The 24,843-nt window shown below is 35.2% G+C and overlaps 2 protein-coding genes and 1 pseudogene across 4 annotated transcripts; 1 reads left to right on the top strand and 2 right to left on the bottom strand.

Annotated features, from left to right (window-relative positions):
- The first annotated feature begins 470 nt into the window (after positions 1-470).
- On the top strand, positions 471-9,039 carry LOC147384875 (pyruvate kinase 1, cytosolic-like). Its single transcript, XM_086425696.1, has 16 exons — positions 471-811; positions 1,022-1,118; positions 1,238-1,335; positions 2,033-2,188; positions 2,650-2,727; positions 3,285-3,416; positions 4,266-4,343; positions 4,583-4,654; positions 4,799-4,888; positions 5,259-5,403; positions 5,588-5,676; positions 7,043-7,138; positions 7,279-7,346; positions 7,452-7,551; positions 7,862-7,921; positions 8,661-9,039. The coding sequence occupies exons 1-16, from the start codon at positions 743-745 to the stop codon at positions 8,811-8,813; spliced, it is 1,581 nt and encodes a 526-aa protein (XP_086281822.1). The 5' UTR covers positions 471-742; the 3' UTR covers positions 8,814-9,039.
- Positions 9,040-12,059: 3,020 nt separating this feature from the next.
- LOC147384874 (uncharacterized) lies at positions 12,060-14,649 on the bottom strand (annotated as a pseudogene). The gene is made up of 2 exons (XR_015172867.1): positions 14,456-14,649; positions 12,060-13,662 (listed from the first exon to the last, which is right to left on the bottom strand). The product of XR_015172867.1 is annotated as an uncharacterized LOC147384874 (transcript).
- Positions 14,650-17,525: 2,876 nt separating this feature from the next.
- Positions 17,526-22,019, bottom strand: LOC147384873 (UDP-D-apiose/UDP-D-xylose synthase 2-like). 2 transcript variants are annotated; one of them, XM_086426733.1, is made up of 9 exons: positions 21,675-22,019; positions 21,505-21,597; positions 21,288-21,395; positions 19,406-19,520; positions 19,174-19,307; positions 18,475-18,576; positions 18,284-18,376; positions 18,023-18,158; positions 17,528-17,927 (listed from the first exon to the last, which is right to left on the bottom strand). In XM_086426733.1, exons 1-9 carry the CDS (start codon positions 21,945-21,947, stop codon positions 17,803-17,805), a joined length of 1,179 nt encoding a protein of 392 aa, XP_086282859.1. In that variant the 5' UTR covers positions 21,948-22,019; the 3' UTR covers positions 17,528-17,802. The 2 variants fall into 2 exon arrangements, with proteins under 2 accessions (XP_086282860.1, XP_086282859.1); XM_086426734.1 differs by lacking the exon at positions 18,284-18,376 and having other exon boundaries at positions 17,526-17,927.
- Between the last annotated feature and the right edge of the window lie 2,824 nt (positions 22,020-24,843).

The following is a 24,843-nucleotide window of genomic DNA, read 5'->3' as shown; positions in this document are numbered from 1 at the left end:
AAGGGGGTTCAATAATTTTCTAAGAAAAAATAGGGTATTATAGTAAAAAGAGTCGTGATATTTTAATTCCCTCTTTGACAAACTCTCCGAATGTGACTGCATAAAAATATGTGCAATTGTATATCTCGAGGAAATAATTTATAATTCTATACACAATCATGTGAGGAGAGTTTGTCACAAGGGGGAGACAATTTATCATTATTCACATTAAAAAATTAATAATGACTATATGCATATTGACAAATTAATTGAGAGAGTTTCTATTGTCACACAAATTTTTACTAATATCACACCACCAGATTGCAATATTTTTGGTGATTTATATAGGAATTGGTGTGACAATAGTAGCTTTTATTAGTTAATTTGGTTTGATTACTAAATTTTAAGTAAATATTGGTGTGTCAATAGAAATTATTCTCCATAAATTCAACTCTTTCAAATATTTCGCAACAATTATGAGGTTATAAAATTTCCTCGAAATTGATCACAGCCAATCTAGAGGATTTATTAACGGTGTTGATTTCGGACATCAGCCTCTACAAATCGCACACGTGGAGAAAAGAAATCTTTGCTATAAACATTAGATAGAAAAGTTTGATCTCCACCACCCCAAATGCGTTTTTGCGCCAAAGACATATTCTTCTTCTGCTTCTTCTTCTTCTTCTACTACTTCATTGTTGCTCTCTGCATTCTACTCAGCTGAACTTCGGTCGAAGGAATCAATCTCAGCCGTTAATTCAACATGCAATCAACACATCTTCTTCTCGAAGAACCCATTAGGATGTCTTCCATCCTCGAATCATCCAAACCTGTAAGTAACAAATCTCTCTCTCTCACACACACACACAGTTTGTTTTCTTCATTTTAGAGAAATTCGTGTTTAGTTTTTGTAAATTTTTTCGAGCATTTGAGAAACTAATGATCGAAACGTAAAGAATGGGTGATTAAATGATTAGGGTTTCTTCGATCTTTCTCTGACTGTGATTTGGGTTTTTTTTTACGATGATGGTGAATCATGCAGAGTTTCTTTCCTGCAATGACGAAGATCGTTGGAACACTCGGTCCGAAATCGAGATCTGTGGAGGTGATTTCTGGTTGTCTCAAAGCTGGGATGTCTGGTACGAGTTCTCAGATTTTTTTCTTTTTAAGATAAATAATTGAGTGAATTAATTCTGGTTTTATTTCCAAAGATGGGATTTTGATTTTGTGTGTGTTCGTGTGTGGTGGCACGTGGCAGTGGCACGTTTTGATTTTTCATGGGGAGACATAGAGTATCATCAAGAGACTCTGGAAAATCTGAAGATGGCTGTCAAGAGTACTAAGAAACTCTGTGCTGTGAGCTCTGCCTTATAATTTAAAGTTTCTTCTGATTTTCTCTACCATTTTATAGATTGTTTCCATTGCTCCTCACTTGGTGCATTTGTTTTAAACATCTCCAATTTCATTTTATTTTGTTTTGTTCAGTTGAATTTGATGGTTTAGTCCAATTGGGTTTTTTTTTCCATTTTCATTTTGAGGGTTTAGTCCAATTTCTTTTTCTCAAATAAAAGGGTAGTTGGGTTTTGCCATTTTCATTTTGATGGTTTAGTCCAATTGGGTTTTTTCCATTTTGATTTTTTTTCTTTAAGAAAAAAAAAAGGAAGTTGGATTTTGCTATTTAATTTTGATGGTTTAGTCCAATTTGATTTTCCCATTTTGTTTTTTTCTCAAATGAAAAGGTTGTTCGATTTTTCCATTTTCATTTTGATGGTTTGTCCAATTGGTTTTTTTTGGTTCTGGCCCTTTCTTGTTTATTTAGCTAAATTGGATGGTTTAGTCCAATTTGGTTTTTTCTCAAATAAAAAAGGTAGTTGAACCGTGTTTTTAAGAACCCGCTTGTACGATTGTTAATAGTTGCATTAAAATGGTCTTGAATCATATGCCACTTTGTTATATATGTAAATAATGCTACCTAATATAATGCCCATCCTGCTATTTTAGTTATTAGCGAATGAAGAAACATAATTTTTTTGTTTTTGTTTTTTGGTATCAGGTTATGTTAGATACAGCAGGCCCAGAATTGCAGGTTGTTAATAAAAGTGAGCATTCTATTTTGCTTGAGGCTAATACCTTTGTTGTTTTAACTCCGGATCAAGATCAGGAAGCGACTTCAAAATTATTACCGATCAGTTTTGGTGGACTATCAAAGGTGCGCAACTTCTTGTCATCGCAAATGACTTTTTAATCTCCAAAGTCCAAACCCTCGACAAGTTCCTTCAAGTTGAGAACTTTATAGTGTGTATTCACAAATGTTCCTGCACTTCTTGACCATTTCTTCATTATTGTTATTATTTTTTTCGAAATTTTGGATTGAAGGGGATATAAAATGCATTGTGAATGGATCAATGGTTCCCATGACATTTTTTTGGAGTTCTTTGGCATGCTTGAGATTATTCAGCCTCTTGATTAGCATGTAAACAGGGAAGACAGTGATAAAGATGATTTCGTTGTCCTAATATGTTTCCTTCTTTCTTTTAACTCATAAACTGTACTACTAAATTATTGGGAACCATCTTTTATCTTTTCTTATTGTTTGCCCAGTGTTGGCGTTATATTGTTTTTTTGATGCATTCTCTAGATGTAAAATGAAGTAAAATTGGTGTTTTACAGGCTGTGAAGAAAGGAGACACAATCTTTATTGGTCAATACTTGTTCACTGGAAGTGAAACTACTTCTGTTTGGCTGGAGGTATGACAACATTAGGATGGTAGATCAAACTTTAAAGTTGCTCTCAAGACTACTGACTTGGCCAACGTGGAAAAATGGTGATCTTGGTTACATAGGCATGTTAAATCAGCCTATCTGCTAAATTAGAAGTATTTTTTCTCATTTTTTATTCGTTTATGCTTTGGGAAGAGTATTAGTTGTCTTGACTGCCTGCTTGTCAAATTAATGTCATCAGTTGGGGTGGGGGCAACTGCCAAAAGTTTTTTTAGGGCAAACTCAAAATTTTCAAGAGGACAATGTAATTTTTTATTGTGGGGGCAAGTGCCTCCCCTGTAAATCCGCCCTTGAAGTTGGGCATCAAAGCATGGTGCTTTGAGGATAAGTGGTAATCTTTAATTAAAGGTGCCAACTTGGTAAATTGATAAAGTTTGTGAGTCGCAGTACTGCAGACTTCAATACCTGTCTACACACCCACTTGTCTACCCAAAAAAAATGAAAAAGAAAATCTTTAGTTTAATGCATTCTTACCATCTTGATATCGTGAGTCTCTGAATGTATACCCTTAACTGCCACTGCAGGTAGATGAGGTGAAAGGGGAGGATGTCGTTTGCTTGATAAAGAACTCTGCTACTTTGGCTGGGTCATTGTTCACTTTGCACATTGCTCAAATTCGTATTGATCTGCCTACCTTGACTGACAAAGATAAAGAAGTAAGATTCAGGTTATTTGCAAATGTTTTCCTACTATAGAGCTGAGTTAATGCCTATTGTACCCAGATACAACAATTGTATGAGACTGACATAGTGTGGATACACCATTTACATGTAAAATGGAAGTATTCAGTATGGACACTGTTGAGTGTATACTTTTCTCCACTCTTGGTTTCTCATACCCCAGTTAAGCCTTCCCCCTCTCCAACAGATTGGTCTTTTGGAGTAGTTGGTTGGTTAACATGGTATCCGAGCGCTAGGTTTGTATAGGTCACGGATTTGATTCTTTCTACACTTATGGATGAGGGGGAGTGTTGAATATATTTTCCTCCACTCTTGGACGTCTCATTCCCCAGTTAAACCCCATGACCCTCTTATATTCATAGGTCTCCCCCTCTCCAACAGACTGGCCTTTTGGAGTAGTTGGTTGGTTAACTGACACCAAATGGATACTTCATCCATTTTGGAAGTATTTGGGTATGATAGGTTAATGCTTCATGAGCAGAACATGTTTTTCTTTTAAGCCCGACATAATCAAACTTCTGATAACATTGGAATGTGAAAAGTTTAGAAACCATTGATAATTAATATTATTTGTGGATGTGGATCTCTAAACATGTCGCGTTTCAGTGTCCAATATTCAAAGGGACATTTTTTTTAGTTTTCTTTTTCAGCAAATGTTAGTTTGTTATTCTAAGATAAATTCAGATATTGTTTAAATCTGCAATATCCATTCAAAGTTCAGGAGAAATAATTTGCTACAAGGGTCTTCTTTGCTGTACTGCATTTGTGCTTTCTTTAACTCAAATTTCATATTGAGTGGTAATAATGATAAATCAACCATTTCAGGTCATAAGGACATGGGGTGTTCGAAACAATATTGACTTCCTCTCATTATATACCCGGTGTGCAGAGGATGTTCGCCATGTAAGGACTTTACCTGATAGGATATGAGTATTCTTGTCAAGTTCATTTTCATTATATTTTTGTAGGTGCAATACACAGGGCCGTTCATCTTTCCTGAAGTCTTTTTTGATACTTTATGACTATTCCGGTTTTTTAAGACTTACTTTGTAGGCTATGACCTATTTATTTTATATTGAAGACTCTATTGCAGCTCACATGTATGTTTTTTTTATTATAAAGGACCTCTTGCTATTATGCAGGCTCGTGAGTATCTATCTAAATTGGGTGACCTCCATCAGACCCAGATTTTCGCAAAGATTGAAAACATAGAGGTGAGCTATATGAAGAATTTGTTTGCTTGAAAATCTATTTAATCGATCTGGCTAACTGTAACTTATTTTACCTCTATTAGAAAAAAAAAAAAAAAAAAACTTACTAATGTTAACTCGTCAATCTCTTTCGGCAATGACATGCAGGGATTAACCCATTTCGATGAGATCCTACAAGAAGCAGATGGCATTATTATTTCTCGTGGAAATTTAGGCGTAGATCTCCCTCCTGAAAAGGTGAGGATCTTGCACTTGAGCATAACTAACATTTAATTTTAATTACATTTACGTGTCCAACATCATGATATTTTCTTTGAAGTTTGTTTAGGTCTCTGCTTCACTAAAATCTACAAAACTAAATGGATCCAGTAATACTTTAACCACGTTTGCTCAATCAATCTTTAAGGATGCCCTCATTACCACCTGTTTTGAATTTCAAAGAAGCTTCCATCGAGTTTAAGCTTTAGTCGTACTTCACTTGGGTTTCCCAAAAGGGACTAGTCATCTTGTTTAATCAATTAGTCTAAGTAATTCATTGATTCTTGTTATTTAGTGCTAGTTTTTGTTACTTTGTTTATTAATAGAACTCAGAGAGGCCCTTTTGCAGGTATTCTTATTTCAAAAGGCTGCTCTTTACAAGTGTAATATGGCTGGAAAGCCTGCAGTGATTACTCGTGTCGTGGACAGCATGACTGACAACCTGAGACCAACTCGTGCTGAGGCAACTGATGTGGCTAATGCTGTATTGGATGGTATGCTACTTTGTTCTGATGTGGGAAGATATTGCTATATAACAGTTAGTTGATGCGCTCAACACCATTATACACCAATTATTCCATGTCCTGTGCTCTTACATTTGTTACACCTATGAATCTAGCCATCTTGGCAATTTGAAACAAAGAAAAGAAAAAAAAAACTCATCTTTTGATGGTACAGGTAGTGATGCAATTCTTCTAGGTGCTGAGACTTTGCGGGGATTGTACCCTGTTGAGACCATTTCTATCGTTGGAAAAATTTGTTCTGAGGTAAATCTTCCTTGTTTTTAAGCTAATAGAGTTTTTGATTGGGCAACTTTCTTTGGTCTTGTAAAGTTTCTTCAGCATAATCTAATGCAGCAACAAAAGAATAAGAAGAAAGTGCATTGTGAGCTCCATTCATCCATCATCAAGTGTTTTGTGTTCAGTACTAATTTACATATTTGTTTAAACTTTCCATATTTTAGGTATATTTCTGTATTTGGAATGTCTTGAATATTTTAAATGTGTGTGGATCACCTTTTTTGTTTTTAAAAGAACTTCAATGGTGGTTGTTTTCGACTCTGTGTCCTATGTCCAACAATGACACATGAACACATGTCCCAAACTCCAAATTACATAGACCGTATCTTATTCTTTAGATACACGCTTCTAAATAGACTCAGCTTTTTCTGAAATGTCTAGTGGACTGCATTCTGCGGATGCACATGGGGAACAGATGCCTGAAACATTGTAGCCATGCTGTCATTGCAGATACCGTTCCATGTTAATTCAGGTTTCGCCTGACACACAGAAATATGGAATGCTGACATGGTGCATGTAGACCCTCCATCTGATCAGTCACCAAATTCGGCGACTTATTGAAGAAGTTGTGATTAAATTGTGACTTTTTTACTTCACCGGTTTAATCACGACTTTTTCACTAAGTCGTGGATTTTGCAAACTGTGTGATTAAATTAGGAAAAATGAAAAAGATTTATTTCAGCTTTACCAATGAAATGTCAGAGAAAGAGCAAGGTTGACATTGAATTTGATGATTTTGATCTGTTGATGAATCATAGCTTGGATTCATGATTGTTATCTTTTTAGATTTTGAACAATATAAACCTTGAATGTGCTGTGGACTTGAGGTTACTTTTTGTGGATGCATTGATTATATTAGTATGGGGTTTTTGGTGATTTGTAATTTAGTTTAATATGAAATTTGATGATTTAATATGAGAACATGACTTAATAGGAACAATTACACAGCCCTAATCGTAGTTGTTTTTTTCCCCCCATTTTTTTCAAAATTGGCCCATGACGGCTTATTCCCAAATCTGATTGACGACCATTGGGTGGGAGCTGTCCATAGGGGTGATATGTGGCCGTTCTTTAGTAGGTATATTTAGTTGTGTTTTCTTCATTTTTTCTTGTTTTTTTCCTTGTATATGACCTCCTTGTTTATCTTTCTTTGCTGGGTTTCCGTTCAAATTACTCTTATAAAAAAATTACATAAAATGTCCGAATGACAATTGTTTTACTTCTCTGTGTTCCCTATCATCTTTTTACAACTTTTTTGGAATTATATATCTACCGTATGAGCTCACATTTAACATGGATCATTTGCCATTTACTTGAAATGCACTATTTCCAGGCAGAGAAGGTTTTCAACCACGATCTGTATTTCAAGAAGACTGTGAAATGTGTTGCAGAACCAATGAGCCATTTGGAGTCTATTGCTTCCTCTGCGGTATTCTCTTTTGGGAGTTCCCATTTAATTTTTTCTCTCATTGTATCAATAGGTTGAGTTACCCCTTTTGTGAAATCGTTCTTTATTATAATAAAAAAAATACTTATAATTATGGGTTTTTATTATGATCTTTTGTCTAGGTTCGTGCTGCAATCAAGGTGAAGGCATCTGTTATTATTGTCTTCACTTCATCAGGAAGGGCTGCAAGGTAAATTTGATGATGTGTTTGTTGTGCTTCTTTTAATACAATTTTTTGATGTGCATTCTTCCACCTTAGATAAATGGGACCCCTAAATATTTTGTATAAATGCAGATTGATTGCGAAATATAGGCCAACGATGCCTGTGCTATCAGTTGTTATCCCTCGGCTCAAAACTAATCAACTCCGATGGAATTTTACTGGAGCTTTTGAGGTATGCCACTGAGTCTAATTCCTATAATTTGTTCGCCAGAAATTTGCTTTGTTGGGTTTTAGATCATATGTTGATGAAATATAAATTTTACATGGTTCATACAAATAAGTATGAACCACAGAAGTAAATCTCGTTTAATGTGGTTGGTATGTTAATGCCCTTTATTAATGTTCCAAAACATTTATATCACATAAAAAGCATTTTCTTTTCTCACTCAAATTATCACACTTTCTTCTTTTTATGCCCTCTTGTATCCACTTGAAATTGGAGCTAATGAAACTATGTGTACCTTTTGATGTGAAATGGGCAGGCAAGGCAATCACTTATAGTCAGAGGTCTTTTTCCCATGCTTGCTGATCCTCGACATCCAGTAAGTATTTTTTTCCTTCCATATTCAGTACCTTTCTTCTATATGAGCTCTTTAGCATAATTCAGATTTTCAATTTAAAATAATTAAACAAATTTTTTTAATCACAATGTGCCCTCATAAGTAAAGGTATATAAGTCGCCCATGTGACCCCTATCCTGTACAAGTTATCTAAACTCACTGAGATATATCAATTTTAAATTAAGAGGGTGTTTTGCAGTCATAACATGGTTGTTTCATCTTGTTAGAGGTCGATTTAATGTTCTAGATTTATGTTTCATAGAGTGATTAAGTGTTCTCTTAAGAGTAATTCTGGTGTTGAAATGTAAAATTGTCCTTCCTTCCCGCTGCACTATTGGCACACATAGAAAGGGTTGGATTCCATCATTCAATGGGATCGAACTGGTTTTTGTGGTGTCATGATTCATCCAATTAGATTATCCTAACCAGCTGATCTACCTCATGCTTTTGCTCAGGCAAAATCAATGAGCAGTACATAATTTTCTATGTATCAGTTAGTTACAATCGGTTTCAATTGAGTTGCTTTTTGATTTTGAAGTTTGCTTCCTTGGACCACTGAATGGTGTATAAATACCAATTTAATCCCACTTGCACGTCATCATGTTAACCAAAATGTTTTAGAGTAGTAGTGAATGGTCATATGGTGTTCTTCAATGTGTACCAATTATAGTTCATTTTTTTGTTGTTTTGTAATACGGTGTTTCACCTACTGATCATGCAGGCTGAGTCTACAAGTGCCACAAATGAGTCGGTTTTGAAGGTTGCACTAGATCATGGCAAGGCCTTTGGGGTAATTAAGTCGCACGATCGTGTTGTTGTTTGTCAGAAAGTAGGCGATGCTTCTGTGGTGAAGATTATCGAACTTGAAGATTAAACCATTTTCGACCCCTCTTTTTCTTTTTTTCGTTAGAGATGGGTTGATGAGTTGATCTTTGTAGCCATGCACAACTTACTAATAAATCACTAGGTTCAAGAGAATGAGCTTGTGAGTAAGCATGTATTAATTAAGGATGCACTAAGGGAGTTATTACCCTTCAAATACTTCATATATACTTTGTTGCAGTCATCGAAGCATATCCATCCTGCCTATTTCATTTAAATGCGCATCGATTGTGTGTGTGTGTGTAGCTTACATGTAGTTGGTAATTATTCAAATAATTTATATGAATTTTTTTCTCAAATAGTATAAGAACTGGTTTTAAAAAATGACTTTTTGCGAATAATTCAAAATTTATACGTTTTCTGAATTAAACAGTCTTAATTTTTAAAATTTTCTTTCTATGTCGGAAGATAATACTCTCTTTATTCTTCTGGCGCACTTTACGGTTTCACTGATTGCTGATTATTATCTATCATCTAAGGTTACAACCATCAGATCAATTTCTTCTCCTTTTATATGTCTCTTCTCTCTCCTCTCTACAATTTTAGAAAGGAGTTTTGATGGAAAATCTCATTTAGGTGAGTCCTTGCTATGTATTTATAAAGTTGTGTTAGTAGTGTATTAGCTCTTGGAAAAATTTTACCTTTTTTTCCTTGGTTTTAGACTTATTTGACTTACATGTGTAAGAGTGTTCCAAGTTTTCTTAGGTTGTAGTTTGGTTAGTAGTTTGGAGTCATTTATTTATTTCATGTGTTCACATATTTATTTGAATTTTTGGAATTTTATTTAGAGTGTTGAACCTGAATTACATATAAACTATTCTCATAATATATTTTATTTGATTTTATTGAAATTTTTAAAAAGAACTGTTGAATATGTATTCCAAATCCTACTCGAGTTAATCCCGTAACAGATTTTTTCCATTTGGCGAATTGCTAACTATGGTCTAGCTAATGTAAAAAGGATTAAATTTTCAGACTTGAAAGGTTTTTTTCTTTAATTATTGGGATTTAGACCGAAGTATAAACCTTTGAAGATCCACATTGCCAGTTTTGATTTCAATCTATCGAAGATTCCTTGCTTGTTGCCTGCAAATTCCATCTGAAAAGGGTTTCATCTTTCCATATCACAACACCTTGATTAGGCTCATTGTTACCATTGTTTGCTTGTTGCCTGCAAATTCCATCTGAAAAAGGTTTCAACTTTCCATATCACAACACCTCGATTAGGCTCATTGTTACCATTGTCCTTCTTCGTTACATACACTTTTGTATTTTTGGAAAATTACTTTATGGACTCTCGTGGAAGGGGTTCTTTCTAAATAGTTCCTAACTTTTGCGTGGTAGCTTGATAGGACATTTTGTACACTTTTTCTTTCTTAATGGTCCTTCATTATTGGCGAACTCACTGTTTTTTATTGATTGTTGAGTTCACCACTTTTTATTATTGTCGAACTTTACACTAGTAAGACCCACCTATTTTCAATTTTCGAGTTTTTTTGACTAAAATATATGGAAAGATCGTCTAAAAACTTGGCATAATGACTTGTTTAAATGATTTCAATTCAAAAGAATTATTCTTGATCGATTGTCATCCAAAAACAAAGAAAAAAGTGAAAAAAAACTCTTAATATTTTACATACATCTTCAAAATATTTGAAAATGACTTCTTCTTTCTTAAATCCTTTCCAACGTTATGGAGTCTCCAAATTCGATTGAGATGTCAAAAATCTAATTTTTGGATGAAAACAATGAATTTGAACAGTTAACACATTCAATCGAGAGAAATGTGGGAGATGAGGTCCAAGACCATTTAGGAAGAATAAGTTTACTAAATGTCCTGCCAAGTTACTGTCGAAAACTTATGAATTATTTAGAAAAAATCCTTGCACGAGGATCTTTTATTCTTTTTTTTTTTGTTTTGTTTGTGACGTGCCCCAACGCCCCTCTTTAGAAGTGAGATTAATTCTTGCAGATACTCTGCCCCTACTTCAACAAACAAATGTATCAGAAAAAATTGTTAGTAGAGATACTCAAATCTCACAATCCTGAATAGCAAAGATTGGTCGTTGAAACACTACTCTACAACTTGGATGGTTCACCATACACATTTCTACATATATTTAGGCTTTCCCTTGATATGTTAAGCTAGTTGAAGATGTAGTGTACTATCCCATTTTTGTGAAACGATATTAATTGCATTTATTGCAGTCTTTCTCCTAATAAATGTAGTTCACATTGCTTTTAAGTCTTTCCTCTCCTCATGTAAGAGTGTCTCCCTTCGATTTTTTGAAGTCAAATCTAATTTAATGAATTGGTCCTCAAGGAACACCCACCACCTTTATATCTCCGTTGAAAAATCATAGATTATATAACACGCGTATAGTCGCACTCACTTTCCTGAGGGCGACCTAACACATGTACTATACAATCACCCCACTTAGGCGATAATACATGAGAGTAATACTGGTTTTTCTTACTATTTTTTGTTTTACTATATATATATACTTAAAAGGACACATGTTAAAATGCATTAAATAAACCTTGAAAATATACATTTGAAGATATTTTGATAGACTAATGATAAAATGATGTGATGACACATACATGACTTGTACACGGTTGACGTGTCAAATGCACAAAACCATAGATCTTTTTCATTGGATATCCCAAGGAAAAAGATCTATGGTTCTGCATACTTACCCCCATCAACCTCATAAGTGTAAGCGTGCCATTTTATCATGACTCTTCTTGATAAGAAATTTTTCTTGGGGTAGTTTTGGTAGAAAAATCAACTCCCTCCCATGGTGCATTTAATGCACTATAACGTGTGCCTTGAGGGTACATGTTAACAAAACCCTTCGCTTACTGGGCTGTTATCCTGGGGCTGTCTCATTGATTTCTTGTCTACCTATTTTGCATAGGCACGAAATGCTTAAACAGAACGGCTAAATCTACCAGTCATTCGGATTCAACATTGTTTTTAGTAAAGTAAACTATGTTAGAATGGATTAAAATGAAATTTCGTGACGATGATCAAATTCGCCCTACTGTTGGGTGGCCTTAAATGTAATTCACATGGACTATTACAAACCTTATTTGTGTGCATTTCTCCTCATCTAACTTTGAGAGGAGACAGATATATCTGCTTAAACTTGGGACCAATCTTAGCCTATCTTTAATGTCTATTAAAGGATTGAAAGACCACCCAAAGAACAGAAAACCATACAGGAGACAAGAATCAACTGAAAGAGAGAAACTTATCATACATAAAGATACACAACTACAAAACATATTAAACAAAAATTAGAAAAACAGGGAAAAAACCAATACATCCATCCATCAAACTAATTTTCTCTTTATACAATTCATCCAGTAATGGAAGATGGGTCAGGCCTTTTGATGGAGGAATGATTTTGTTGATGTAGATCAAGCAATTCGAGTTCTTTTTGCCGAATAAGAAGAACCATCCTCTCATTTTCGAGCCTCATTCGTTCATTATTCAATTTCATCCTCTCCATCTCCCTCTCTTTCTTCCCACTAAACTTAACCCAATTAAATCGTCGCTTCTCAAGCTTGAACGCTTGGCATTGGTAGCTAACCCGTTGTTCCTCCAATTGAATTGATTGGTTTCTCATCCATTTCCTTTGCTCCCAAGGACTCTTTGTCCCATCTTGAAGCACATTCACCAATTCACTACTTAATTGTTGTATCGATGGCGATATCAAAGACATACCTGTTCTTCGCCTTTTCTTTGATGAAAATTTATCTTCATCATCGTCATCCTCATGTCCTCCACTAGGCTCATTAGAATCCTTCCCACCAACATCTTGAATTTCCTCATCATCCTCATAATCTTCTTCTTCATCATCGTCTACATCGTCATCAACATCATCATCATCATCTTCACCATCCTCATCTAGTTCTTCGTGACTTCCTATTTTCACCATCTTTAACGCATCTGTCTCTACCCTTCTCTTCGAATTAGCAATAATCGTAGCACTTTCGGATGAATGAAAGCAACTCTGCTGTTGTTGATGGTGAGAGGACTCCACTGCCATCTCTGATTGATGGGCATTTGTAACACCACCACCACTATTATGATAAGCACACATCTCTCTAAAGAATAATGCTTAGAATTGAGTAGCTTTCTTGCTTCCTCCTTCATTTTAGGTGGAAGATGATCCATTGAATCAAGCAAACTCTGATTCTCCACTACTCGACAAGCTGTTCCCTTTCCGAGTATATCGTTAACCCTCTTATACCTCTTGTTAAGATCATTGAATTTGTCTTCACATTGTTGAGGAGACACATAGAAACCTTTTTCCATCATCGCTGTGAAACTGATTTCCATTTCCCTTTCTTTTGCAATAGCCCACCACCACCTGATTTCTTCTTGGTGGTACTAGATGGATCATTTGCTTCGGGGACAATGTCGTCTCCAATATAGAAGACAACCATAATTAGAAGCTTAACCATGTTATCTGTCCATTTCACTCTTTGCCAAGGTGATACTCGCTTCCTCCCATCTCCACCGTCTTCGGTCGTGAAGCCATGCTCATCTTCATCGCTTAGTCCTAATTGTTGTTGCTTGCCTTTGGTGGGGTAAGGATAGGAATTTTGTTTAATGGATTGTTGAGATTGGGCGGGATGTTCGGCGCCCTGGGCGGCAAAGGAGACCATTTGGTGGTGGTGGTGATTGGGATTGTGTGGGTATGGTGAGTGGTGGGGATTGGGGTGGTGGGGGTGAAGAGGCATCTCTAGACCAAGAATTCCTGAAGTCATGCTAGGAAGCACTCCTCCTTGCATACCATTGGTGTCCATTATTAACAAAATTTCTTCTTCTACAAAGAAAAATGGGATAAACTATAAGACCCAATTCTATAAAGTATTCTTCACCTCTAAATTCTTGTTTAATGTAGAGGTGAAAACAAATGTTAAACAAAGAGGGACAAAGTCTATCTACATAGACATGATTAATGTAGGAGAAAACGTATGAGAGAGAGAGAGAGAGACCCAAATCTGCAAAGGTCTTATTTTTACAAGTTCTTGTTTACTGTGGTGGTGAACCATATAAAACAGAGAGACAGAGAGAGAGAGAGAGAGACAGAGACAGAGATTTTCTTCTAATAAAAAGACAAATGAGAGAAACTCCGAGACCCAACCTCTAAAAAGGTTTTTATCTACAAATTCTTATTTACTGTAGTAATGAATAGTAAAAATTTATGAGAGAGAGAGAGCATGAACCCAGTGTTTCTCTTTAATTTTTCCCTCTATTACACCCATTAGAGAGAGAGAGAGAGAGAGAAGAACCCACTCTTTCTCTATGATTTTTTTTCCCCCTTTTTTCACACCAATTAAAGATATACAGAGACAGAACATGACCCAATATTTATCTTTGTTTTTTTTTTCTTTATTGGGTGTAATAAACTCTCTATGATTTTTTTTTCCCTTTTTTCACACCAATTAAAGATATACAGAGACAGAACATGACCCAATATTTATCTTTGATTTTTTTTTTTTTTATTGGGTGTAATAAACACTATAATTAAACAAACCCAGAAACAAAACAACCCCAAAACAACTAAAACAATAGTAATCAAGATTAATATCCAATTTAAGATAAAAGAAATGTACCAGTAACAGTTCTGGATCAAATACTGCTTCTGCAGCTTTTATCTCTTCTTATAGAAATCTAAAATCTTCACAGAAAGAAACCCATTCTAAAACTCCAGCTAAAACTCCAAAAAACAGAGAGAGAGAGAGAGAGATGTGGACCGATGGATTGGTGGTGAAGGGAAGTTATTTGTGCTGGCTAACCCGAAAAACTGCCCATGGTTTTGTGTCAAAACCTGCCGTGGGTTGGAATTGGAAATCCACAGGATTTCAAAAGGCAAAAAAAATAAAAAAAAAACAACAATCGTTTGACAATCTTCATCAAACGAACGACTGAGATTATAAACAAAATCCTTACCATTTCTACGTGGCGAATCTCTAAGCAAACTAGAGATCAATATTTTTGCTCTCACATCATGCGTACGTTTGATGAAGACTCAGCAAATCTCGTTAGATATTGAAAAAGTCTGAAAATTTTCAAACTATTTTGAATTAAATAATATAAATATCTTATCCAGTCAATCTTGCTAGACATCCTATTGGGAGTTGGGACCACTTTACAACAACGTTTGATGCATCCTTTGTTGTATTATCCACAAGAAAACAGTTTGATTGGTGATTTCTAGCCGTTGGATTTGGTTTTTTTATTTTGCCCACATATTTGGGCTTGAAGCCCATCACTAGTGATACTCAAAACAACTTCCTAGAACACAGATTTATCAGCAACCATCATGATTTTAAAACTCGTCCGAGACCGAGATGTATCGTCCAAGTTAACTCGGTATCAGAGCTGAACGAGACCAACTCACAAAGTCACTTTTTTGACTGAGATTTAGGATCCACGTTCAATTTTTTTGATTTTTAGAACGAGACGTCTCAAAAATATTAGAAAATTTGTTCGAGATGACTCGGTATCAAACCTGGACGAGACAAGGCAAGACGCAAAACCGAGTCTTAAAACCATGGTGTTTTGTTTGAATCAATCACACCGTTAAACACAGAAATCAGTAATTATGGGCCACGCCCACATATTTGTCCTCATGTAAACTATTGTGTTCCCCAGCTTGGGTTTTGTTTGAATCAATGACCACCGTCGATTTCAGTATTAGATTTGATACCTATAATGCCGCCAAATGCTAAGTCAATTTAACATTAATGATTGAATAAATTTAAATTAACAATAATGATTTTATTGGATGATTTGATTGATGAATCCAAAATTTTTAACTTCAGGTCAGCTCTAGATTACATCGTTACGACGGTGACAGATAATTTATTAATAATAATTTTTTGACATATGCCCTCATCATAGAAACGTAGATCATTTGCCTCCTCGGTATACACAGAACCAAAAATCTTTTTCTTCTGTTTACCAAGGCCAATGATCTACGGTTCTATGATTATCACGACTCATAATTTATTCGACAATTGGATTGTTCAACATGATTTCATATCCATTACGGTTGGATTGTTCAATTCTCAGTTTCTCACCCCCTTATGATACAATGAGGTACTTTTTCTTGATTCGAACCTTACTGTGTAAAGATCCCAAGCTTACGTGGAATGGCGTTGTAGACGAAGCTTTGACAATCAATTTATAAATTATAACATATTATATAAGAGTTTTGGGATTTAGTTTGCATACCTTTGATTATGATGTTGCAGCTATCTATAAACGTTGCTTACGACCGTTACACGTTCATTAATCATTGATCATAGAATTGATTTGGAATATTGTCTCTGATCATGGGCAATTACTAATGATCATGGGGTTAATAATACTTGTCTATGATTATGTGCCATTAACTTCATAATCGTTCACGAGCTCATCATTTAGTACGGGCCATGATGGTTGCATGGGGAACATCGTCCTTAACATCCTAGATGGGTTCTTATGTGTCTTCTTTCTTTCAATCTTCTATGTTTTGTTTGTCTTTCATCCATCTTCGATGTTCCATCTAATATTGTTATCGATTCATTTTCTATACATCATCGAAGCAACTGAATCTCTTTCGATATGCAACTGAAACAAGTTCTTGCTAATAGTAGAAAAGGGATTTCGAATGTAGGGGCTGTTCTTATTTTACTCGATGGATTAGATGAAAGAAAAGATGGTTAATCTGTCTTTTTAGAGTTTTTGCTCCACTCAAATATTCTTGTGGCACTTGTTCGGTTCTAATGACTTTAATACCCTCATATTTGTATTTATAGTGTTGATATATCTAACAAGAGATTGATGGAATTTCATGAGTTTTGTGGGCCCTATTGATTGAGGCCTAGGTAGTCATGTTTGAGACATGGACACGTGTGAAAATAGTACAAATGATAAAATGAGGCGCTGACACATTGCGATCTCTATGTGGTTGATATGGCAAGTGCACAGAACCGTTGATCTTTTCCTTTTGTGTCTTGACAAAAAGATCTATGGTTATGTGCACTTGTCACGTCAATCATGTACAAATCGTGTAAGTGAGAGCGCGTCATTTTTCACAACTCTTTTATAAAACAATGAGGAAAAGCAAGAATGATTGGAGACATGATTAGCACTTGTTGCCCTCACTATAAATGCACCCCAATTGGTAACAGGTTAGCGAGAAAAAATGAACCCACTCAGCAACCATTTGTTATGAATGAGTTTGATAAGAGTTATGGGTGTTAATGGATCGGTTCTGATTAGCTTCCTATAGGAATCAAAACCATTAATTCTTCTCGATTCCAATTTTGTTTCTGGTTCTCAAATAAATGGAACCAAAATTAGAGCCATCAAAAAATTCTCTTTAGACAGTTCTGGTTCTCAGGTGTTATTGTTTCCTATCAGTTTTTGTTCTCAATCAGTTTGGTTCCAAGAGACCCTACTCGAATCAATTCCAATAAAAATGGACCCCAAACCATCCAATCGGTTTTCGTTCGTTCTAGTTAAATGGGTACCTATTGCGACTCGTTATGTCCAAAGCCAATCATTATTTCGGAAGGGCACTCAAACCAACCCTTGCCAATTTCCACTACAATCAGATTCCCCTGTAACACAATTGCTTCTAAGAAGCATCTTAGCATGAGCGGAGTAAAATGTTTGATTATAATTCTATGTTAAGGGGTGATGGACTATTACGTTGGCTACCAACTCATGAAACTCTTCTTATTATGTAAAGTCAAGATATGATGAATGTTTAGTGTACAATTCTATAAGCGCAACCAAACTTGAGATCCGTATACAACATTATGTACAAAAAAAATTCAACACATACCTACAAAATGAGAGGCAGAGCAAACTCTTTAAGAAACAAGAGGCTTCTGCATGTTATGCCCCAAACATAATAGTCTTCAATGTGAAGCACTTCAATATATGTATGGCTTGAAAAGAATTGGACTCACTCCACCCCCTTAGCTGCAATTGGGTTTGCAATGGCTTGCTTGATAGCTTCTGCATATTTCCTGTGTTGATGTGTAAGGGTCGACTCCAACAGGTCCCGGAGTGATGTCTTCGGATTCCACTCTGCATTCAACATCCATAATATTGGTCACATTAATGTCCTTTAAACCCTATAAATTGGGTGAATATCAATGAGTGAGATAACAAGGAAATAATACCAAGTTGTCTCTTGATTATGCTTATGCTGGGAACTCGCCTGTCACAATCATCGTAACCTTCACCATAAAAATCTTTAGAGCTCACATCAATCGTAGGTACCTCCAAAGCTGGTTCCCCGCTTACCTTTGAGTACACCTAGAGCACACAAGAAGGAAATACATATTTCATATCAAGAATTTAAGCTAAGCTACATATACGAAATATAAAAACAAAACAAAAAAAAAAAAACAATATGAATAAGGGATTGCTTGTTCATGTACTTCTATCATCATTTCCGCAAATTGTTTTATTGTAACTTCATTATCAGGGTTGCCCACATTGAAAATGTGACCACTCGCTCTGTCTGGATTTTCCTAAGAAATTAATAGTTATCAGTTGCTTTGCTTTACAAAATATAAACAATGTACAAAAAAAAAAAAAATATTAAAGAAAGACAGGGTTGTTTACATACAATCATCAACAGCACAGCTTCAATAGCATCGTCGATATAGATAAAGGTTCTCTGAGACTGACCACCATCCACAAGTTTGAGTGGCTCACCACGTAGGAGATTCTGATGTAAGGGGGTTGGGGGATGATTATTCAGAAACAAAAAAAATTTAAAAAGGTTATTTTAGAAACAACCCCAGTAAAATTGGTGGTATTGGTTTATCCCCCTTGATTGTATGTCAACGTTTGTTTTTTCTTGATGATTTAACAGTGAAATTTTGATTTAGTAATTTAAGTATTTAAATAGCATTTTGAAAAAAAAAAAATCAAAATTTCACTGTTAAATCATTCAGAAAAGAATAATGATGAACAGACTCCCACTCTGACATACTCCCTTCTACTTTCCTGATGTGGCCATGGATTTTTTCCTCGGGATACATGACTGCACATCCCCGTAAATATGTGCAGTTGTGTATCCCAAGGAAAAAAAATCTATGGTTCTATGCACATGCCACGTTTGGAGAGTATAAGGGGAGTATGTCAGAGGGGGGAGTCAGAAAATCACAACTCTTAAGAAAAGGCAACGTTGACTTACGGTCAAGGGAGTAAGTCTAATCTTGCATTTTTCAAGGGGATAAACCTAATATCACCAATTTTACAGGGGGGGTGTTTCTAAAATACCCTTTAAAAAACTTGAAGCAATGAGAGAAATTTAACGAACATTACTGAAGCAAGCCAGCACCCTAGGAATACCGTCACTTGGTCCATCAATGCCAGGGATGTAATCCATCCTGGGGCCAATCAAGTTGAAAGGTCTCACGATGGTGAACTCAAGGCCATTTTCCAAAGATTCTGCTGTAATCGGTCAGTAATTAACAAAGTTTCAGGGGACTATTACATGAAAGAATGATGTTTTAGAATTTTTTAGCAAGCTCAATGAATATGTCTCCCACCATATATAGCCCTCTCAAGGAGTTGCTTTGCACATGCGTATGTCCACCTCTGTTTCTGAATAGGCCCAAGAATGAAAGGGGAGACATCTTCTTTAAGGACATAGCAGTTTGGATCCTGTTTCATTAGAGCACATACCACTGACATGGAGCTCATAATTAATAAATATAAAGTTGTAGCAAATTTGAAAATGCCAAGCCGTTAAGCCAACTTCTATCTCTAGGTTTGAAATCTCTGTCCATGAGAAACGGCACAACAATTATAGCTTGAAGTTCAATGCACAAGTCCAGCACTACCACGACATGATTTGCAAGGTTGTCTGCCTTAACACAGCCTTGTGTAGAGTCTATGAGATCCACCCATTCCAAAACAAAACATGTAAATATCTAAATATCCAATATTCTGATTGGCATAATTGCAATGGATTAGTGGTCGACAGTGACACTAACAGATGAATGTAATTCACACAAATCCTTTAGAGTTAATAAAACAGAAGCCACACCAAACCATGTGTGTAAGCCCTTCCCCAACGAAAGTTGTATTCTCAGTTAGTTATTCTTAATGAAACCATTTTTAACATTTCTTATGCTGTATGAATGGGGGGAGAGATAATGAATAATTCGAATGCTTGGCTATATCATATCAAGCCAAAAAGCACATGCATATGTGAATGATGCATTCACATCTCAATTAACTCATCACTTCTATTGCAAAAGTGCTTCCCTTGTGCCAAGAAGATCACCAACGTAGCACTTGGCGCTATATACATCAAAAATTAATTTAAGGGAGTAATGCTAGCAAACAAGCCCTCATAGGTGTTTAAAAATTCAATTCTGCATAAATGAAGGAAATCAAAATGTGTTTTTTTTTTTTTTTTTTGAGGTAGTAATTGATTTAAAATTTTATTTCTTCTAAAATTTTTTGGGGGTCTAATGTGTTCAACTTCTCTATAGCATTGCTTGCTAGTGTTCCTATAATGTAATGATTAAACCTAATTGATATCAACAACTCCCATAAAAGGGTACAAGAAAACGCCTCATATCAGGATAACCAAATTTTTTTTTTCTTTTTTAATCACAATCACTATATTAACAATAATATTGTTACACAAGTTGCAGAATTCTAATAATAAATTCAGATAAATAATGAGATAATAAATGGATCTAATATCAGGAACCAAATTACCATTTAGCATGCCAAACCGACCAATTTTCAGCCCTACAATCACTGAATTATTCATGCAATGAGTCATGACTGCTACCAAACATCAAAAAACCATTTCTTGATTAGATGTAAGGCCAAATCCCACACACGGTTTCAAAACTTGGTTTGACATCTCATCTCTTCCATGGACGAGACCGAGTTGACTCATCGGAGTTGTCTCATACGAGTCAACTCATCTTGGATGAGATAAACCATTTAACTCGATTTATAATGATTTCTTCATAAATATTTATATGAAAATAATCATGAATACTTTTAGAAAATAAGGTATATTAGATGATGTCTAGTCATGAAATCATGTTTTATTTAATAAATATTTAAATTCCAAAGATTAATTATTTAACCAAATATACAAAATCCCAAATGCTCAGCCGAGTTTTACTGACTCAACTGGGATTTTTAAAATATCGTCCGAGTCATCTTGTTTATCTCGCAAGATGATGTGAAATTGGAGTCTCGTTGAATGATACCGAGATGACTCGGGCGAGTAATCTTAGTCTCGGATGAGATTTAAAACTATGATCCCACAATCCAAAATTAACACACAACAGATATTAATTTTCTTAAAAACACGCATACATAGTAAGATTTCAGGTCTAAAATCCACTAAATAACGTTTAAAAAATAGAAAAGAAAAAACAACAACAACAGAAGCATTACCTGGCGCAGAGGGTGATCCTTGGGAAGAAAGCTTTCGATAGTTTTCCCATAAACTTCACAAGAAGAGAAGTGAATGAGTCGTTTGGCATAATCCGAGCAGCTCTTAACCTGAAGAAATAAATCATCAAAATTCAAATTCAAGAACAAAAACTAACAATTAAAGAAGAAAATCCCAAACCCTAAACCCTATTCTACTTGATTGACCTAAAAAACCTACCACCAGAAGTGCATCAAGGAAATTGCTGTAAATCGTCTCAATAGGACGACTATTATAATCAGCTGGAGTACAATTCGATGCAAGATTAATCGTCTGCAACAAAACATAATGAATTAACAAGATCTAAATTTACAAATTCAATTAAAGAGAATCAAGAATGAATTAAAGACCAGATCTGCGATCTTGATGAGTTCTTCGAGCTTGGGATCGTATCTGATGTTCATTTTGTGGAACTCGATCCTATCGGCATAAATTAGGGTTTCTGGTTCAAAGAGATGCTTGATCTTATCTTTGTAGAGATCGATGGCACAGACCTTGTGAGGTGTATCCACCATCAATTTCTCGCAGAGGTGAGATCCGATGAATCCTCCAGCACCAATTATGCAGATTTTTAAGGGTTCGATAGGTTTTCCGCACAGATTTACCCTTGAAGACGAAGCCATTTTCAGAGGGATTGTGTTCTAGTCTAACGTGCGCAGGGGAGAGGAACAGAGTTACAGAAGAAAGAAAGGTTTGATGAGATTACGCGGGAAGATTTTGGAAGGAAAGATGTATTTAAAGATGGTTACGTGTCCCTGACCCCACTTGTCTTATTTAGTGACACGCGTACAGGAGCACCATAGTTACCTACTTAGTTATTCATTCTGTCTCTTCTTTCCACGTGTCAGCTTTTTTATTTATTGTCATTTTGTTGATAATCTGACTTAGGCACGTGGCAACTCATTCGACTTATTTGACATGATTGGCTGGAGAATCATCGATGTGCTCTCCTCGGGATGCATTATTATGATCCCAATAAAAAGTGCAATTTTATGTCTCGAGGAGAGTAGATCTACAATTTTCGAGCTTGTCACGTCACATAAGTCGATTGAGTATGCCACGTACCTAACTCAAATTATCGTGACTCCATTTTAAAAGAATAGTCTCTCCATCAATTAGACGTTCAAAATGAATCGTGATAATTGGACTACCCCACGTGACACACTCAATTGACTCTCCTAACATGACAAGTTTCTAGAATCGTAAAAGATCTATACGTCTCAAAATACACAGTTCCCTCGAGATAAACTTTTTTTGGGGAAGTGCAATTGTGTATCCTGAGGCGTATAGATATATGATTCTCGAACTTGTCACGTCAAGAGAGTCGATTGAGTGTGCAACGTGGGGTAGTTAGATTATCACGATTCGCTCAAAATACTTTTCTAGATAGCATTTTAGAAGATAAAGTTTTGATATGAAGCAACGTCGTAAATCTTTCTAGGGTTTGAAACAAACACGTCGGACATTGTTTGAGTTTTTTTCTAGTTGATATTGGATTTACACTATCCAAAAGCCATATCACAACAATTGGCCAAATTCCGACAAAAGAACACTTTGTAACGGTCGACAGTACCATCAAAACCTTCTATTTGATGTGAAATACTCATTTACATCCAACAACATTTTGAGGAATGTCGCAGTGGAATAAGAGACTAGGTTCCACTCTTCATTGAAGAATCAATCTCGTCAAATAAAATTTACTTGTATCTCGGAGAAAACGCATCAACGAACATGTGCGCACGACCACTTCATGTTGTCCCTCATGTGTCCCTCATTGAGGTCCGTCCAGCACGACTCTTTAAGATATGAACTTGCCTTTTATGTTTTTGTTTTTAGCCTTGAGAGTCGAGTAAATAAATAAATAAATTAATCTTGAAGAATTACCAAAAAATTTGAAATTTTATTTTTTAGATTAAGTTGAATTCAACAACGGTAAGCATTTTATCATACGAAACGCACATTGAAAGTAAGATCAAATTCTAATATATTTTATCTATGTAGAAAGGCATTTTGAACGTTCAGTCGAGGGAGAGGCCATCGTTTTGATGCAAAATACCCATTTACATCCAACCATATTCACGGGATTATCATGGTGGAACAAGAGATAGGGTCTCATTCTTCATCAAAATTGTAATCATTAAGGTGAGACTAGTTTCAACTAGGGGTATTAATGGATAGTCAAAAATTCGAATCCGATTAGAATTTGAATTTGAAAATTTTGGATGTTGAATTCAAATTTGAATAGTTTTATATATTTAAATCCTTATTGGATACGTATTCGGATACCTTTCAAATCCGATAATATCCGATTCGAATAATATATAAAATATATTATTTTATTTGATTTATTTATTATACAAATACAATAATATAAATAGTATAATATATAATAAGTTTTTTTTTTAATAATAAAAAATCAGTTGGATAAGGAAAAATTATGTTTTTTATATATACAAATAATTCGAATTCTAATTGGATTTGAATTCAAATAGAGTTTTAGAACATTTGTCGGATTCGAATTCAAATTCGAATATCAGATAAAAATTTTAGATTTGAATTCGGATATTACCGTATTTGAATCGATAAGTATCCGTTGACAACCATAGTTTCAAGGGCAAGACCATTTTGTTCTTGAGTGTGTGGGCAAGAGAAGTTATTAGTAGAAGTTTGATACAATAAGTTCTAATGGATACTCATACATAGTTGAACTAGAAGAAAAAGACGATCTACCACTCTTTCCTAATTGACAATAAAAGTGAAAAAAGAAGTAAATATATTTGGAACAACAAGATCACGATTAGAGACAACGATTAACAATATGCAACATCGAACCTTCTCTTACAAAAGAATCGATATTATTACATTCCAATTCCTTTCTGATACTTCCCAAGGAAAACTCGGAGCCGGATCCCAAATTGATGGGTTAGTGTGGGCTTATCCATGCAATTATGCATTCGTCAATTGAAACTCCATATTCTAAAAGACCGACTTTGGCACTTTTTGATCATATTCTTGGGATGCAGTTACTTCGAGGAGATTATGCCTTAAAAATCATTTACACCAGAATCATGGTTTTAAATCTCATCCAATACGTCTTGGTATCGTCCACCAACGAGACAGATAGACAAGTCAAACGTATAGGACAAGATTTAAAACCACGGTTCATTTTTCTCATTTTTGAACGAGATGGCTCAAATATATCAGAAAACTTGTCCGAGACGAGATGTCAAAACGAGTTGTAAAACCATGACCAGAATCCAATTATTCAGACATTTTGGTTCGATTATTAAAAATAGGACAGTAGATCAGACCAACTTGGAGATTCATTTATGACCAAGTCATTGAAATATTACCAATTTTTTTTTTTTTTTTTTCAAAATGAAAGAATATAAATGGAAAAGGAAAATCGAAAGGAATTTAAGAATCTATAAAAGAAACACTTGCACTATAATGGGCTTGTTCTGGAATCCCACAATCAGGCCAATCAAGGTTGGTCTCAACTTTTTTAACTTTGTTCAG

The sequence above is a fragment of the Akebia trifoliata genome, chromosome 15, assembly GCF_017979445.1.
Source record: "Akebia trifoliata isolate Shusen 1 chromosome 15, ASM1797944v1, whole genome shotgun sequence".
Lineage (NCBI taxonomy): Eukaryota > Viridiplantae > Streptophyta > Magnoliopsida > Ranunculales > Lardizabalaceae > Akebia > Akebia trifoliata.
This window is presented reverse-complemented; position numbering and strand designations above follow the sequence as displayed.